General features: G+C 38.3%; 1 protein-coding gene across 3 annotated transcripts in view; it reads right to left on the bottom strand.

Moving 5' to 3' along the window:
- The window catches only part of LOC126266719 (autophagy-related protein 2 homolog A), a 492,161-nt gene that overhangs the window by 339,912 nt on the left and 134,002 nt on the right, over positions 1 to 18,247 (bottom strand). For all 3 annotated transcript variants that reach the window (XM_049971191.1, XM_049971193.1, XM_049971192.1), the window contains one exon: positions 7,922 to 8,075. In XM_049971191.1, the coding sequence (XP_049827148.1) occupies positions 7,922 to 8,075 (154 nt within the window). The remainder of the gene's footprint in view (positions 1 to 7,921; positions 8,076 to 18,247) is intronic.

Below are 18,247 nucleotides of genomic sequence, written 5' to 3'. Positions count from 1 at the left end.
AAATTTTGTCCGCCTCTGTAGCTAAGTGATCAATATAGTTTACTGCTATGGAGGGGGTCCAGGTTCAATTCCTGGCCAGATAGGAGATTTTATCTGCTCAGTGACTTGGTGTTATGTTGACCTCATTAACATTTCCTCTTTGTTGATGTGCAAGTCAACAAAGTGAAATCAAATAAAAAGACTTGTACTAGTCAGACAACTGTTTCACTTCATTTACCCAAATATAACATTTTCATCTCCTTCTTCCACATCTTTCCTGAAACAGTGAAGCCTCAGGATGTAAATATATTTTCCTCTGTCCTTCTTTATTCTCTTTATTGAATGACTAGAATAGCTAGTAGTCCCTGCAACCCTCTAAAGGACAGTTTTAATGAGATTTCAGCTCCCTCATTTGCCTCTTCCAACAAAAATTTACTGGCACTGCATATAATCACATGTGAATGGTTACAAAGAACTATCCCTGCACCTATGATGTACAAAGACTGCAGTTCCATGTGATAAAGTAAAGAGATAGCAATGAGAATGATCACAAGTGTGCAGATCAACAAGTGACAGTCATTGAGGCAGCTGTACTCCTGAACCATGGGGTGGAACCATCCAGTACTCACTACGAGGATGCATTTCCGTACAGGTGCTATGTTATTTTGTGTGAGCTCTACATGGATTTCTGATTATTCAATGCTATTTAGTCTCCGAGATCACTAATAATCAACACATAGTGTCCACAATACTACACAAATGTTGCTGAATTCACTGGTCAAAATAAGTGAAAGACAAAGAAACTTAAGAAAAACAAATTCAGTGGTGGTAACTGTACAATGAGTGGATGAGACTTAAAAATGAATAAATGGATGACTCATGCTCTGTCTTCACAATGGAAACATTTGGCTATGTTTTGGCATGTTCCTACTTTTTCTGTGAGTTAATTTATGAATAACTTCATGGTCGCCAATGTAAACTCATAATTTGGATCTGCTGTGCTTCCAATTCAGAGCCAGAATAAACATGTAACTCAATGTAGATACGGACTGCTTATCTGCTGCATCTTATTTTGTGCTCAAAGCAGTAAATTCAAAGAGTGTTATAACTTTCTACAAAATGATGTACAAATACATCTTCAGTGACCAGAATATACTGAACTTCTCTTATTACACAGTGATAAAACTTCATACAAAGATGAACTGTAACACTGTATTTGGTCAATACCTTGAGCCTGACAGTTCGTGAGAGAAAATGTATATCAAAATGTATGAGGGCTATGGAACGACTCTTAAGACTCTCCAGATATCAGTAAAATCATCAAAATTCTGACTGATGTCATCCTTCTATGAAATACGCCATTTCTCTGAGGCAGGATCAAATGACATGGGATAAACTGACAATCCAACAAGTTCTGCAAAGTGTAATAAATGTGCTATTGTTATCTCAGCTTGCTGATAATACGGCACCCAGTAGTCTCCAGATTACATATACAAAAGGAAAGCAAGCTTACGAACAACTTATTATACTACACTTATTATTTAAATAAAACTTTTATAGTGTGAATCACCATTTGACAGTTCAGTAGATATTTGTGTGATTTTTATGTTTATCTGGCTCCATTTCACCATTTGAGACAAAGCTACTTGGTGACAGAAAAAGTGAGTACATAATTTACAGTCTGCTAATTCTATATGAAGATAGTGACTGTTCCCAAAGAACAGATACCGTTGATGACCGTGCAGCTTCTCAAGTGTTTTTCCTTCTCCTGTGTGTCCAGCTCTCTTGCTTTTTGGTCCTTGGGATGAGATGAGAGTTGGTTGAACTTGTGTTGGTAGCATTTGACAGCTGTGGCATAACTTCATGTTGGCTGATGAAATTCTCAGAGCACATCTGACAAGTGACATAGACTGGAGCCAAAGATCGATACACCTCTTCTACAACATTCTTTATTATGTCCTGATTTATGGGATCTACACATTTTCATGGCTGCTATCTCTTGTGTACTAAGTTCAACATTTCTGGCTGCCATACCCTGCTGTATCTCTTCCCCAACTATCTGGTGTATGAGGAAGGTGAGATGATGGTGGTCTTCCACAAGTGCCGTAAGAGTCACATTTGGCAGTTGGTCATACCTGTTTCATCCCATTCTTTTCTGTTGCATTTCCTTGATGTGCTGGCACTACTTGATAAATTCCTCTGTCATTGTGACATCTGTCACCAAAAGGGCTTGGTACATGTCTTCTGCAACACCTTTTATCATGTGTGAGATTTTGTCAGCTTCTGTTCTATATAGATTTATCATGTGGCGTAGGTCCCAAACATTATAAGACTGTTCATTTCCCCATGACACAGAGCCCTGTTCTTCAATTGTTCTTCTGCTAAGGGGATTTGCTGCTGATTGTTGCCGAACATTTTCTTCATTTTGGCCTGGAATTTATTCCAGCTATTGAGAGCTTCTCTTTACTTCTGCCAAACCACTGCTGGGTTGTTCCATCCAGCTAAAAGTGCACATTTGCCACGTATATCATGACATCCCACCTGTGTATTTGGCAACTCAGTAGACCCCTTCCAGCCATTTTGTTGGTTCCCAACCAGCATCTCTGGAAAACACTGATGGAAGCCTCACATGCAGCTGAGGTAGTGCTGTTTTGGAATCTATCTGTCTCCTTAATGTACAAGTCTTGGATTCCAGTTCCTGTTCATGAAGTCAATGACTTTTACATCACCCAATTGGAGATGCTGTATGGTAAATATTTTGAGTATCTGGGCTCTCCTCCAACCAATGTTATATTGAAGTGGCATTGAGTCCGAATCCAAAAGCAGAGTTAGCAATGAAGTATAGAACTTAGAACTGAAATCATATTTATTACTGACACCAACATATATTCAGAGCAGAATTGAATTCTTGGACAGAGAGGGCAGCTACTTATACAAACATTGAATATTTCAGAATTTACACAATCACTGACTATTCCAAAATATACAAACATTACAAAAATAAATTGTTTCATGAACATTCCAAAAATGATGAATACTAAATAATAAATAACTGCTAGTTGTTGTGTTTCAATTGGTGACCTGCAACACACTAGTCAGTGATGCTAACCACCAAGCCACGCTGCATGCACCATAGCTCAAGGCAACATAAACAAATGGGTTATAGTACATTTATCAGAAGTGAAGGACTAAAACGAAGAGTAAATAAATTAAAATCATGAAGTGTTTTACAGCAGAGAAATAGAGTAGGAAGGAAATTCAGGTGTTAACAAGAGAATTAAAGAAATATAATGAATAATTTCATAAAACATGTTCACATTCTGATAAGGAGGCAGAAGATCTCTACAAAAGGTTACAGAAGCTGTTACCTGGCACTAAGTCATGCAACAAGAATGTAGTGGATAATTTTAATGTGAAAGCAGGATATAAACTAAAGAAAGATTCTTCAGTGTGAAATTTTGGGATAAAAGCAGATTTGACAAATGACACAGATGAGTAAAATTTGCTGAAAAGAAAAATATGTTTGTCTTCAAGACATTCTTCCAGAAAACAACTACAATGATTTAGTTTTTGCAATGACCAAATGAAAATAAGAATGAAATTAACTTCATTGAATCAAACAGTGATGATTTTTCACACAATGTGACAGTCCTTAGCCAATTATGAACTGCAAGTTTTGCTAAATATGTAGGTGCAGAATTAAAGTACCAGTGTGGAGGGTAAAAATCGTAGAGGGAGACCAAGAGATGAATATACTAGGCAGATTCAGAAGGATTTAGGTTGCAGTAGGTACTGGGAGATGAAGAAGCTTGCACAGGATAGAGTAGCATGGAAACGCTAGAAAGAAATATATTTGTCAGACTGAAATCAGGAAATTAGGTTCTGAGAATTTATTTCAATATAAGAAAGTATATTAAATTAAATAAAGCAATAAGTTCAGCTTCTTAGATTATACAGACATAGAGGTAAAGGGTTATTACACTCTAAGAAGGAAAAAAAAGACACACCATGAAAGAGTTACGCAAATTGGTCACAGAGTAACACTCACTCGTACAAATATCAACGGAAAATAAAAACAGTAAACTTTGGCTGCCAATGGACGAATGTGTGACACTGCAGTGCAATTTTACTGCACAGCTGGCAAGGATAGTAAAGAGTGGACATGTTGATACCATGGAATAAGTCTTTGTGAATTTCTTTCCATCTCTTCAGCTGGACAGTAACTATGCCTCGCAGACAGGCATGTGAACAATATATGCAGACATCAGCATTTGAGAGAGGATGTGTAGTTGGGCTCAAAGAAGCCGGTTGGAGTAATTGGTCAATTGCTAGACATTTGAATAGGAGCAAAGCTACTATTAAACAATGTTGCGCGAACCGTGCCCGACGACAGTGTCAATAACAAAGCAGACAACCTAGAAAGACAACAGTACCTGCGGACCAAGAAATCATCAAAGAGGCAATCAGAGCCTCGGATTCATCATTATCACTAATTCAACATGCAATTGGTGCTTCAGTGCCTTGTGGTCATTAACAGGTGGCTCTCAGAAATGGGGCTGAGCTCACAGTACCAACTAACACTGGCCTTTATACACCTACAAGTCCATTTGTAGTGGTGTTGAGCACAGTCACCCTGGAATCTCATTGATTGTAGTAGAACTGTCTTCAGGGATGAGTCCAGCTTTAAACTGAGCCCCGACGAGCAGAGAAGATGTGTCTGGAGAAGCCTGGGGCAGTGGTGCGATACCAACCTGACTGTTACCTGCCATTCGGCCTGACAACCAGGAGTGATGGTCTGAGGTGCCATTTCATTTCATTTCATAGCAGGACCAGTTTGGTTGTCACCCACGGCACCCTTCAAGTATGGTCGTATGTCAGCGATATTGTACACCCATTTTGATACCCTTCGTGGCAAGCTATCCTGGGCTTACATTCAGAAAAAATAATGTCTGTCCACACACAGTGAGATTTTCCATTGCATGTCACCATGCTTGCCGTACAAGTTCATCGGGTTTCACCCCAACTGAGAAGGTTTTAGAGCGTTATGGGCAGGACCCTCCAACCAGCTTGGGGTTTTGATAATCTAACATGACAATTGGACAAAATTTGGCATGATATACCTCAGGAAGACATCCAACAACCCTATCAACCAATGCCAAGCCAAATAACTAGTTGCATAAGGGCCACAGATGGATCAATGCATTACTGACTTGGTCAATTTGTGATGCTCTTTCTCTTGAATAAATCATACAATTTCTCTGAAATTGTAATCATTTGTTTGTCTGTACAAGTGCACCACATCTACTGATTTCCTTCCCATTCAGATTGTCCTTCATGGTGCATCCTTTTCATCCCTCTTTTCATCCAACCCCCTCCCTCACTTAGATCGTATTTCACAAAAGTGTTTGTGCAAGCAATTAAAGACATTTCTTGCATGAAAAAAAATAAAAGAAAAGAAAATCTGAAATGATACAAAGGAGTTACTAAAGCAAAACAAGAGTTTCAAAGAAAGCTAACACAAACATGACAGGATAAAAAATGGTTCAAATGGCTCGAAGCATTTAAGATCTGAAGTCATCGGTCCCCTACACTTAGACCTACTTAAACCCAACTAACCTAAGGACATCACAAACATCCATGCCAGAGGCAGGATTCAAACCTGTGACAGTAACAGCAGTTCGGTTCTGGACTGAAGCGCCTAGAACCATTCGGCCACAGCAGCCGGCCTGACAGAATACTTTGAATGAAACAAAACTATTCGGAAATGTCTTCAAGGAAAAGGGAAGTGTAATGAAGACTTGGTAAGCAAGACACCCAAAAAAATAAGAATATGAAGAAAACACAATAGAGACTTATATTGCTTAGACAATACATTTCATCAATTAATATGGAAGATAGTACAGTAACTAGAAACAGTGGAAAAAAGGAGGAATAATTCAGAAACTTCTTTAAATATTTGAAAAAATAAACAAAAATGAGGGTAGATACTGATCACTTGAAGCTGACTGATGCATGGCACATATATATATGTAACAGCGTGCAGCATCAACAGCCAAGTAAAGTAAATAAAGTCATATGGCATGAATGTTCAGCCACCTAATTGGAAATGTTTGGAAACATTTTCCCAATCCTCCATGCCCACAATCATCTTTCCTTCACAGATTTGGGTGAGCAAGTTATCTGTTAAGCATGAACGACTGTAATGGTGTGTGTGTGTGTGTGTGTGTGTGTGTGTGTGTGTGTGTGTGTGTGTGTGTGTGTGTGTGTGGAGGGGGGGGGGGGGGCGAATTCACACATGTGATTATGTATTGTAGTGCTATGCATGGTGCATGGTGAAAGATACCACAAACCACTACTAGTCGTTTCCTTCCCTGTTCCACTCGCAAATAAAATGAGGGGTAAATGGCTGCCTGTAAGCCTCCATACAAGCCCTAATCTCTCTCCTCTTATCTTTGTGGTCCTTACCCACAATGTCCATTGGCAACAGTAGAACTGTTCTGCAGTTGGCCTCAAATGCTGGTTCTCTAAATTGTCTCAATAATGGCTCACATAAAAACGTATTCTTCCCTTCAGGGATTCCCATTTGAGTTCATAAAGCATCTCCACAATACTTGCGTGCTGATCAAACCTATTGGTAACAAATCTATCAACGCACCCCTGAATTGCTTCAATGCATTCCCTTCATCTTACCTGATGGCAATCCTAAACACTCAATAAGTATTCCAGAAAGAGTTGCACCAGTTTTTCATATGTTATCTGCTTTAGACTTCCCCAAAATACTCCCAATAAAAAGAAGTCAGCCATTTGCCTTCCCTACCACTCTCATTCACTGCAGTTTTACATCGAAGTTGTTTTACCCAATTCTTGATGTGTACTGTACTCTAATCAAATGATTAGCATCTGTGTGTGTTTAAGAAAAACAAATGTGTGTATGTGTGTGTACTTGAGCTAAAAAAAGTGCGCTAGCTCACAAACTACAAATTAAGTTCCCTGTCATGTTATATGTGTCTATGTACTGTACAATTTAATAGTGGAAATTCTGCAAGTAATGCTAGATGATCTGCATAAGACCTATTGAACTATGAAGAGATAAAGACTTCTGCAAATGGTATTTCAATGGAAATTGCTAAAATTGGTGAACAAGTAATAAAAAAGGAACTAAAAAATTGACATTAATTGTAGTCATACTACATGAAAATATTCAAAATGTTGAAATACGATGTAAAAATAAAATATTAATAGAACAAAAGTAATCTCTACAGTGAGACTATAACTCAATAAATGCTGAGAAGTTAGCCTAATGGGAGCACCATCTTGTAATGAAATTTTTTAATTGTATTTGTCAGGCTTGGGTCATACAAATAGTTTCATTGCTGGTTTTCTGCTAACAAGTTGGATCTGGTGGTTACACCATTCGTGTAATCTGAGGCTGACATACAATAATAGAATTTTGTTAAAAGCAGTAGGATTTCTTATTTACCATGTGATAGACTTGACAACAGTGGCCTATTTTATTTCCAGTCTGTTAATTTTGTTAAAAGCAGTAGAATTTCTTATTTACCATGTGATAGACTTGACAACAGTGGCCTATTTTATTTCCAGTCTGTTCTATTGTATCTTCCTTGAGCAGATGTTCTAAGTGATGTTCTTGCCTAATCACTGAATAACACCATTTTCTATAGCCCTTTCCTTCTTCTTCTTTTTTTTAATAAATAAACGAACCCCAAATGCTGACAGTTAGTGTTTCATTAAGTCATATTCATGTGTATTTATCTGCTGAATATCAGCTTCTACTTTTATTTTGTTGTAATAATATTATAATTTTAAAATAATCGTCAATAACAATACTGATATGAAAACCAAAACACATTTCCCATTGCACAAATAATGAGATTTCTTATTATCAAAGTATCTGCTTAGTACATTAATTTCAAACCCTAACCTTCTGGTAGGGGATGAGACAGAAGTGGATTTGCTGGCACTGCTTGTACTGCTCACAGAAGAGGAGAGAGATGCATCCATACTCCCAGCATCTGACAGCATACTCTCAGCCATGGCTGTTCCACGCATTGGCAAGAATTCTTCATCGCTGTCATCTAAAACAGATGTGACTGCAATAAAATTTCTCATTTTCTAGAGACATTATGGAAGTTTGCATTCATAAAACATCACAACTGTGGTTCAAATTGGAATTAGAACACACATTTATGTTCTGTAGGTAGCGTTCATTCTGGCAAACTCCCACAACTACTGCCTGTGGAAGATAAAATTTAATATCATATTGGTTAGGATGTCTTTTACAAGTCGTCAGTACATTCATTAGTTCTGTTTTCATACAACTGGCACAAGTTTCTGATCCTGTACATCAAAGAAGCAGTTTTTATGTTATTAAATTGTGTAAAATTTGCACTTATGAGCAGCATGGCTAAATTCATCCTTCTGTGAGATAGCATCTCATGTGCTAAAAATTTTACATAACTACAAAACATTTTCAGGGTATCATGTTGCCAATAGCCTTCATATGAAGCAAGAGTTTACTCGCTGTTGCCAATAGGCCTCATTAGAATCATATACAACATGCTGTTAAATAAACTGCATAGTCACAAGAATTGTATGGAAACTGACAATGGCTGTGCAAGCCTATCTTTGCATTTATAAAATGACATAACAAGCATATAATCAAATGCTGTATAGTGTAGTACTGTGTGAAAAAAATCTGACTGTAGTGACTGCAAGGAAAAACCTAAGAAGTGAAAAGGAGATGATAAATTAAATGCTGAAGATATTTTGAAATAAAGCAAAACAGATTTTGTCAAAATAGCGACTTCCACAAACCAGCAGCAAGATAAAATACGTAAAACTGTGACTGTGGATTTAAAGTATAAAATAAGATAAACAAAACAAAAATGTACAAGAATACAAGTCTGGGACACAATTTGAGGCATAATACAGTATAAGCTGAACATAAGCACTATTCTCAATGTTGCTGCTCTTTTTTAATATTTTGTCTCAACATTAAGTTCAAACAATGCACTCGCTCTCAAAGAGTAAGATCTTATCTGAGCATTGCACTTTCAATACAATATTATGTAAATTGGCACTTAAATTAACAATGAATTTCAAACATGTTAACATGACTACATTTTAATAGAAAACTGAATTAGGGGTCACAAACTGGCACTAATGACAATACAACAGACATGCTATGTAACAATATACTTGTCTGAGAAAAAGTTATTAATTTAATTAATGTGTTATAGTTAACAGTAACTTAACTAGATGAATACAGCACTGAACAAAATTACTATATTTGTAATTCACTGTGTAATAAGGTCTACAGCTGAATGAATTTCATCCCTTATGGCTTTGAACAGACCGCACTTGCCATGCTAGCATAAGAAGATAAACTATAGAACACAATAGAGGCACTACTCTTTGATTCTTAATAAAATTTCTTAATTTCTTTGTTCAATGAAAAAATAATTTAAGTAAAGAACGGGTAGATATTCATTAGCTCCATTGAGCTTATATGTAATACTGCTGAATACAGAACAGTTTCCCTGTCCCTAGCCGGAACCCAGTACCACTTGCTGCTCCTGTGTTGTCGCCTAGCTTATCGAATCCTCCCAAATGATATGACCACCAAATTACCCATCTCCAGCTGCAGCCCCCCTTACACGATGTTTGGTCAAGAGTGTGTTCAATTTTAAATTCCCAATACAAGTGGCCATTCTTAGCCAGTGTCACGAAAAAAAAAAAAGTGAAGAAAGAGTACTCAGGATTGACAAAAGAAGATTAATTTTAACCAGGGACCAAAAGTACACAAAAGCAGTTGATGCTGTAGAGTGAAGAAACAAAATACTGACAAAAAGTATTGAGAGTATTATCTACATTTATCAGAAGTGAATGCTATTTTTGAATTTGTTAGTGACTATACCATCAAAAAGTTAGGAAACCAGTAATTGTTGGCAAAGGTTGTTTTGTTGCCCTAACAGAAATGTCATCTTGTATATTAACTGCTTCAGTTCTTAAAGTGAATTAGGAATATTTTAGCTCAAGAGATTAAAATATAATCAACAGGCTTAGTTTAATGTTATTCGTTAACTGCCCTGTACAACAATGCACCAGCCACAGAGCAGCCCCACCGTGAATGCTGTTCTCAAACAAGGGATGAGAAGCTGGAAATCACAAATCACTTTGATTACTGTCAAACAATTGGCAGCTACAGCAAACAGGTATGCTGGGAGAGCTCCTAAGGGTCATGTATCAAGAGTTACCAAAGGTATCTCCAATACTATACTCTGCTATGAATCCTGCCTCCTCTGCAGGAATTGCAGGATCTGTCATTACCCATCTACCTGACTGTGAGAGGCACGTCACTGATAGGTATTGGTATACAGGGTCAGGGACCAGGGAGGACTTAGGGTGTACACCTAAACAACAGGTTCAAGGTACTGTCTTCCAGGCAAACTGAAACTGAAACTGAGCTATTGGCACTCGATTTACCTGTCGGTTGGGGAACCTGCTTTATTCTGTGTAACGAGGTGGCAAATGCAAAAAATTAGGGATCCAAAATGTTGAAGATGCTATTCCAGCAGCCACTGAGGGAACAGATTGCAATCAACCACAGATTGAGATGCACATTGGAAACAAATGATGCATATCACCTGAGCTCTGAGGTCGTACCTGGTTATTTCAGCAGCTGGTGAGGAAGGGTGAAAAGATAACCCTTACACACAGAGTTTTAACGAAGCTCACAATTTGCACCATTGCCCCCAGAACTGATCATGGCTCCCTAATTCTGAGTCAAGTGGAAGGACTGAACCAGAGACTTCAAAGGTTTTGTGACAGGCTAAGCTGTGACTCCATGGTCTTTTGCTGTAAGTTTGGGAATTCTATGGTCCCTCTAAATGGATCAGAGGCTGCTATCCAGATGACTGACCATGTGTGGGGTGCACACGAGAGTTTTTTTATTAGCTGATTCTCTATCCAGTCCAGATAACGACAGCCAAGTCTAAGACACAAAAGAATGTCCCTTTCCCCTTCCAATCCCTCACAGCTGTTAACTGCTGAAGCATTCACAACATAATGCCAGAGTTTGAAGCACTCCTGAAAAAGCAGTCAAGTTCACATAAAACTAGGTACAGAAAGTTGATTGAAACCTGAAATTGAAAGCAGTGAGATTTTTGGGGAAAATTTAAGCATATATTGAAAGGACAGACTCAGTATCAGCTGAGGGCATAAAATTGTAATTGAATCATTATATCACCCACCAGTTTGCTTGTACCTAAGTTCCTTGATCATACTGTTATCATCAAAGGAGGCTATTATCATCATCCAATCAATCAATTGTGAAAATTACAGTTCTGTTAGTCAGAATGAGATTTTCACTCTGCAGCGGAGTCTGCGCTGATATGAAACTTCCTGGCAGATTAAAACTTTGTGCCAGAACGAGACTCGAACTCGGGACCTATGCTTTTCGCGGGGCAAGTGCTCTACCAACTGAGCTACCCAAGCAAGACTCAAGCCCCGTACTCACAGCTGCAAGGTTCGCAGGAGAGCTTCTGTAGTTTGGAAGGTAGGGGATGAGGTACTGGCAGAAGTAAAGCTGTGAGGACAGGGCGTGAGTCATGCTTGGGTAGCTTAGTTGGTAGAGCACTTGCCAGCGAAAGGCAAAGGTCCCAAGTTCGAGTCTTGGTCTGGCACACAGTTTCAATCTGACAGGAAGTTTGCAGTTCTGTTAGTGATTGGCATGACAATACAGCCTGTAAAGCATTAATAAAAATGTTCTCTGAAAACTACATAGATAGTTCAGAACCCCCTTCACATTGGAAATATATTAGATATAATGACAATAAATAAATCTGTCCTGTCTGAGAATGACCACTTTGTAACTGGTGTCAGTGACCATGAGACAGAGGTGGAAAAAATGATTACTGAAGTACAAAGCGCAAATAAAATGTCTCAAAAATGAGATCAATAGGAAGTGCAAAATGGCTAAGCAGGGATGGCTAGAGGACAAATGTAATGATGTAGAGGCTTATCTCACTAAGGGTAAGATAGATACTGCCTACAGGAAAATTAAAGAGACCTTTGGAGAAAAGAGAACCACATGTATGAATATCAAGAGCTCAGATGGAAACCCAGTCCCAACCAAAGAAGGGAAAGCAGAAAGGTGGAAGGAGTATATAGAGGGTCTATACAAGGGCAATGTACTTGAGGACAATATTATAGAAATGGAAGAGAATGTAGATGAAATGGGAGATACGATACTGCGTGAAGAGTTTGACACAGCACTGAAAGACCTGAGCTGAAACAAGGCCCCGTGAGTAGACAACATTCCATTAGAACTACTGACGGCCTTGCGAGTGCCAGTCCTAACAAAACTCTACCATCTGGTGAGCAACATGTACCCTCAGACTTCAAGAGGAATATAATAAGTCCAATCCCAAAGAAAGCAGGTGTTGACAGATGTGAAAATTACTTAACTATCAGTTTAATAAGTCACGGCTGCAAAATACCAACGCAAATTGTTTACAGACAAATGGAGAAACTGGTAGAAACCGACCTCAGAGAAGATCAGTTTGGATTCCGTAGAAATATTGGAACACGTGAGGCAATAGTGACCTTACAACTTGTCTTAGAAGAAAGATTAAGGAAAGGTAAACCTACGTTTCTAGCATTTGTAGACTTAGAGAAAGCTTTTCAAAATCTTGACTGGAATACTCTCTTTCAAATTCTGAAGGTGGCAGGGGTAAAATACAGGGAGCGAAAGGCTATTTAAAATTTGTACAGAAACCAGATGGCAGTTATAATAGTCGAGGGGCATGAAAGGGAAGCAGTGGTTGCGAAGGGAGTGAGACAGGGTTGTAACCTCTCCCCGATGTTATTCAAACTGTATATTGAGCAAGCAGTAAAAGAAACAAATGAAAAATTCGGAGTAGGTATTAAAATCCATGGAGAAGAAATAAAAACTTTGAGGTTTGCCGATGTCATTGTAATTCTGTCAGAGACACCAAAGGACTTGGAGGAGCAGTTGAACAGAATAGACAGTGCCTTGAAAAGAGGATATAAATGAACATAAACAAAAGCAAAACGAGGATAATGGAATGTAGTAGAATTAAGTCGGGTGATGCTGAGGGAATTAGATTAGGAAAAGAGATGCTTAAAGTAGTAAAGGAGTTTTGCTATTTGGGGAGCAAAATAACTGATGATGGCTGCATCAAACCATTCTCAGGACTGAAGACCACAACAACAACAACAAGATTTAAACATTTTTGGAAGGTGACTACTACCAGCCGTCAAGTAATGTATAAAATGCAGGTTTAACCATCAGCTGGCTCATTAAAAATAAAATCGATCGGTTTCAGTCACAGACCATCTTCACGGATTAGAGTTAAAATGGTTTAGGCTACAACATCACATCACTTACTGTTTATGCATGTTATAGTATATTTGCCTTTAAAAGCCCTGTGTTATACTGGAATCCATGGTATGCTCTATATATGAGATTATTTAAGTAATGAAAGATGTGAAGTTGTAGCTTAAACTGTTTTAACTCTAATCCGTGAAGGTGGTCTATGACTGAAACCTGTCGATATTTGGGTTTTAAGTAAAAACCCAGTTAATGGTCAAATATGCATTTTATACATAAAAAGACTTATATGTCCAGCAAACTAGAAAAAAAGCAAACAGTGTCTTAGTGGAGAACTTTAAACTTAAGACAGGAGCCTATAAAGGTATTACACCTCATGTTTGAAAGAACAGCTGACCACGCACTGTATAAATATGTACCCAACAGAACAATTCATAATAGGGGGGATCCTCCATTGTATACAGTCTCTGTAAAGAAACTTCTAAAGAAACAGATTACTGCATAATCGGTGGAAAACAAAGCACAGGGCATTAGATACAGAGATGTTAAATGAAACATATTTGGCTGTGAACAGAGCAATCCATGAAGCCTTCAGTGCAAAAGTCACTCATGGATAAGACAGGAAATAAAATTGATGGGAGCAAAGCAAAAGCAGGATGTTTAAGTCCATTTTCAAATATTTCTTTACAGAGGAAAACCTAGGAAAGTTGCCTCAATTTAATCCTTGTACCACTGAAAAAATGAGTGAAATAGGTGTTACAGAAGGTTGAGAAACAGCTGGAATCGTTAAAATTGAACAAAGCTTCAGGTCCCAATGGAATCCCTGCCATATTCGATACTGAATTTGCAGTTGAATTAGCCCCTCTGTTAACTATAATCTACCGTAGAGCCCTCAAACAATAAACAGGGCCCAGTAGTTGGTAGAAAGCACAGCTCACACCAGTTTACAAGAAGGATAGGAGAAGTGATCCACAAACTACCGTCTGATACTTCAACATGAATTTGTTGTAGAATCTTAGAACATATTCTGAGCTCGAACATATTGTGGTATTCAGATGAGAATGACCTTCTCAATGTCAATCAGTAATGATTCCAAAAACAGTAATCATGTGAAATCCAATGCGCACTACTCTCGCATTACATACTGAAAGATTTGGCCAAGGCAGTCAAGCAGATGCAGTATTTCTTTATTTCTGAAAAGTATCTGACTCTGCATCACATCTATGTTTATTACCAAAAATATGACTGAATAGGTCTCAAGTGAAATTTGTGACTAGACAGAGGAATTTTGGCAGGGAGGACAAAGAAAGTTATCTCAGATGGAGAGTCATCAACAGATGTGGAAGTAAGTTTGGGTGTGTCCAGGGAGGCATGTCAGGACCCTTACTGTTGATGTATATTAATGACCTTGTGGGCAATATTAGTAGTAATCTCAGACTGTATGCGGATGATATGACTATCTGTAGTGAAATTCTGTCTGAAGAAAGTTGCACAAATATTCAGTAAGATCTTGATAAGATTTCACAGTGGTGCAAAAATTGGCAACTTGATGTAAATGATCCTAAATGTAAAATAGTGCAGTTCGCATAATGAAAAAATATAGTATCCTATGACTAAAATATCAATGAGTCACCGCTGGAATCAATTAAATAATACAAAAACCTGTGTGTAACACTTCTTAGAGACATGAAATGAAATAACACATAGGCTCAGTCATGGGTAAAGCAAGTGGTACAGTCTGGTTTATTGGTAGAATACAGGGGAAATGCTATCACTCTACAATGGAGTTTGCTTACAAATCACTCATGCAACCTATCCAAGAATACAGCTCAAATGTGCGGCACCCATACCAAACAGACCTAACAGGGGATGTTGAAGGTATACTGAGAAGGACAATACAAATGGTGACAGGTTTGTCAGATCTGTGGGAGAGTGTCATAGAGATGCTGAAGAAACTGTACAGGCAAACTTTTGAAGAGAGACAAAAATTATACTGAGAAAGCTGACCTACAAAGTTCCAAGAACCAGCTTTAAATGATAAATAACTACAACCCCATAAGGATCACTCTCGTAGTGGTCATGAGGACAAGATAAGATTAATTATAGCAAGCATGAAAGCATTTAAACAATCATTCTTCCCTCGCTCCATGTGTGAAAGGAACTGGAAAATACCTAATAACTGGTACAATTGGATGTATCCTCTGCCACAAGCTTCACAGTGTTTGCAGAGTATAGATGTAGATGTAGATGAGAGAACAAATATAATGTGAGAATAATAACTGGAGACAGGTCTAGGAAGGGGAAAGATGAACAAGTCGAACTATTGAAATTGATGATATGGCAACTCTTCAGGTTCCAAGAAAGAGAGTCCAGCCGATTAAGAGTTATAATGGTAAAATGTAAACTGTGCTAAATGCTATTAAAGTGCTACTATTTTTAGATCATGCTTAATCTTATTTTTATATTTCTCTAAACCCTGTTCTGGTTTAGGTAATATGGAACATTTAGGTAATATGGAACATTCTTTCATATCTTTTGTAAGTCTTTTTACTCTTGGTAGTTTAGGAAACCTGGATTATTAGTTGGCAATGAATTCTTCTGACACAAAACTAGTTCCTTACAGTTATATTATAACCTTAGTAAAACAAATAATAATGAAACAAGAGAAGTATTGACATGTAGGTTCCAGTGCTAAGGATATTAGAACCATAAACATACTTGACCAAGGAAGAACCACCGGAGTACTGTCTTCTTCAAATGTGGAGTACTCGTAGGGTTCAGCGCTTTTGTACTGAGGGGGCAAGGTGAAGATAAACCACAAATCCATATATGGTATATGCTTTTTGTAGTTTTTCCTACAATATGTCCCTGAGAGGGCACAAATATTTAATTTTCGAATTGCTGCTCGCATTGGCACAGAATATCAGTGTGAGATGGTCTTCACTGGCTTGTGACCAGGTAATGCATCCTCCTCTGCTATCATAAAGGTATGCTTCGGCATCTTTTTTCCAAAATAGACCCATCTTGTCACAATAAAAAAATTGTTGCAGCAGACAATCCTCAGAATCTACAAACATCTTGAAGTTGCTGACAAAGTTCTCTGCTGCCTTCACATCGGAGCTGGCTGCCTCGCCATGCCTCACAATGCTCTGGATGTCAGTTCTTCTCTTAAACATCTCAAGCCACCCACAGCTTCTCATAAACACTTCTTTAGCCCCTGATGATCCTGACATCATCTTAATGAGGTCAGCGAAAATCATTCTCACCTTCTCACAAATGATATTTTCATTAATAGTGTCACCTTGTAATTGCTTTTCATTTATCCATATAAGCAGCAACCTTTCAACATTGTCCAGAATACGAAACAGTTATTTAGATACTTCTGTGACTCCCTTTGAAGAATATATCTCCTGAATCTCGTCGTTGTCCTAGAGGACAGTGCAAAGAGTTGATGTAGACCGATTGTATGTGCATGCTTAATCAGCAACACTCACACCACATTCAAGTTTTTCAATGATTTTACGTTTCATGTCTAGGGTCATTTTCTTTCTCTTATGGTAATCTTGCAGCTTTATCTTCGGGAATATTTCTACCAAGGATATTAAAATTTGCACACAAAGAAAAACTGTCTGATCGCAAGTTCTAGAAAAATTTGTGATCACAAGCTACACTACAATGGTAGCAGAGAGAGTGCTCAACCCAGACTGCAGTACTTACTAAAGACGTTGTACATATGCTGCTGCCAACAGTCAAAAGTGTTGATACTGCTGAACGTTTCCCCTGCTGTGTGCGAATGGCTGGTGACATCACATTAAATTGCCATCATTTGTTATGTGAAACATCACTCATTAAGTGAGTCATTTTTTACAATACGCTTTGCTCATTATGTGAATTGTGCATTATGGGAGGTGCTCCTTAAGTGAAGTACCACTGTACAATAGAAAATGAATGGGTAGCTTTGAGAGATGAAATAGGGAAGGCAGCACAGGATCACATTGGTAAAAATAGAAGGCCTAGTAGAAATCCTTGGATAACTAGGAGATACTGAAATTAATTGCTGAAAGGAGGAAATATAAAAATGAAGCAAATGAAACTGGTGAAAGATAATACAGACATCTAAAAAATGTGGCGATTGGAGAAAAGAGAAGCAGCTGTATGAACACCAAAAGTTCAGATGAAAAACTACATTAGAAAGGTAAAGCTGAAAAGTGGAAGAATATACTGAGGGCCTATATACTGAGGATATATATAAGGTTGAGGCCAATATCACTGAAAGAAGAGGTCTTGGTAACCAATAGATGTGAGATACAATACCACGAGAAGAATTTGATAGAGTAGTGAAAGGCCTACGTGGAAACTCTTGAATGTTTCATCAGAATTATTGAGATCCTTGGGAGAGCCAGCCATGACGAAATTATTCCATCTGGGGTGTAAGGTACATGAGGTACTTCAGGATGATTGTAATAATTCTAATGCTAGAGAGGGTAGGAACTGGAAGAGACCTGGAGATATTGGCTGAACACCCGCAGTATCATGGAAAGGATGCACTGCTACTCACCAAATATGGGAAACACTGAGTAGAAGACAGGAGGAACAAAAAGACTGTTATACATTTGAACTTTCTGTCGCAAGGCCTTCCCCTAAAGTAGAAAACACACATACATTCACACAAGCACAAGTCACACACATATTACCACTCTCCCTGAGAGCCACGGACAGACTGCATGTAGCAGCTGTGCCTGATGGCAAAATCAATCGGCAGGCGGTGGAGGGAAGGAGGAGAGTGGGAGGGCCTGAGGGTGAGGGCTAGCAGGATAGGGTTGGGGGAAAATATAGCTTGTAGGAGCATGCAGGGATGTGGTGGAGATAGGGTAGGACTGCTGGCAGCAGTTG

Source organism: Schistocerca gregaria, chromosome 4 (genome assembly GCF_023897955.1).
Source record: "Schistocerca gregaria isolate iqSchGreg1 chromosome 4, iqSchGreg1.2, whole genome shotgun sequence".
In the NCBI taxonomy this organism is placed as follows: Eukaryota; Metazoa; Arthropoda; class Insecta; order Orthoptera; family Acrididae; genus Schistocerca; species Schistocerca gregaria.
Note: the sequence above shows the minus strand (reverse complement) of the source record. Positions and strands in the feature narration are given on the sequence as shown.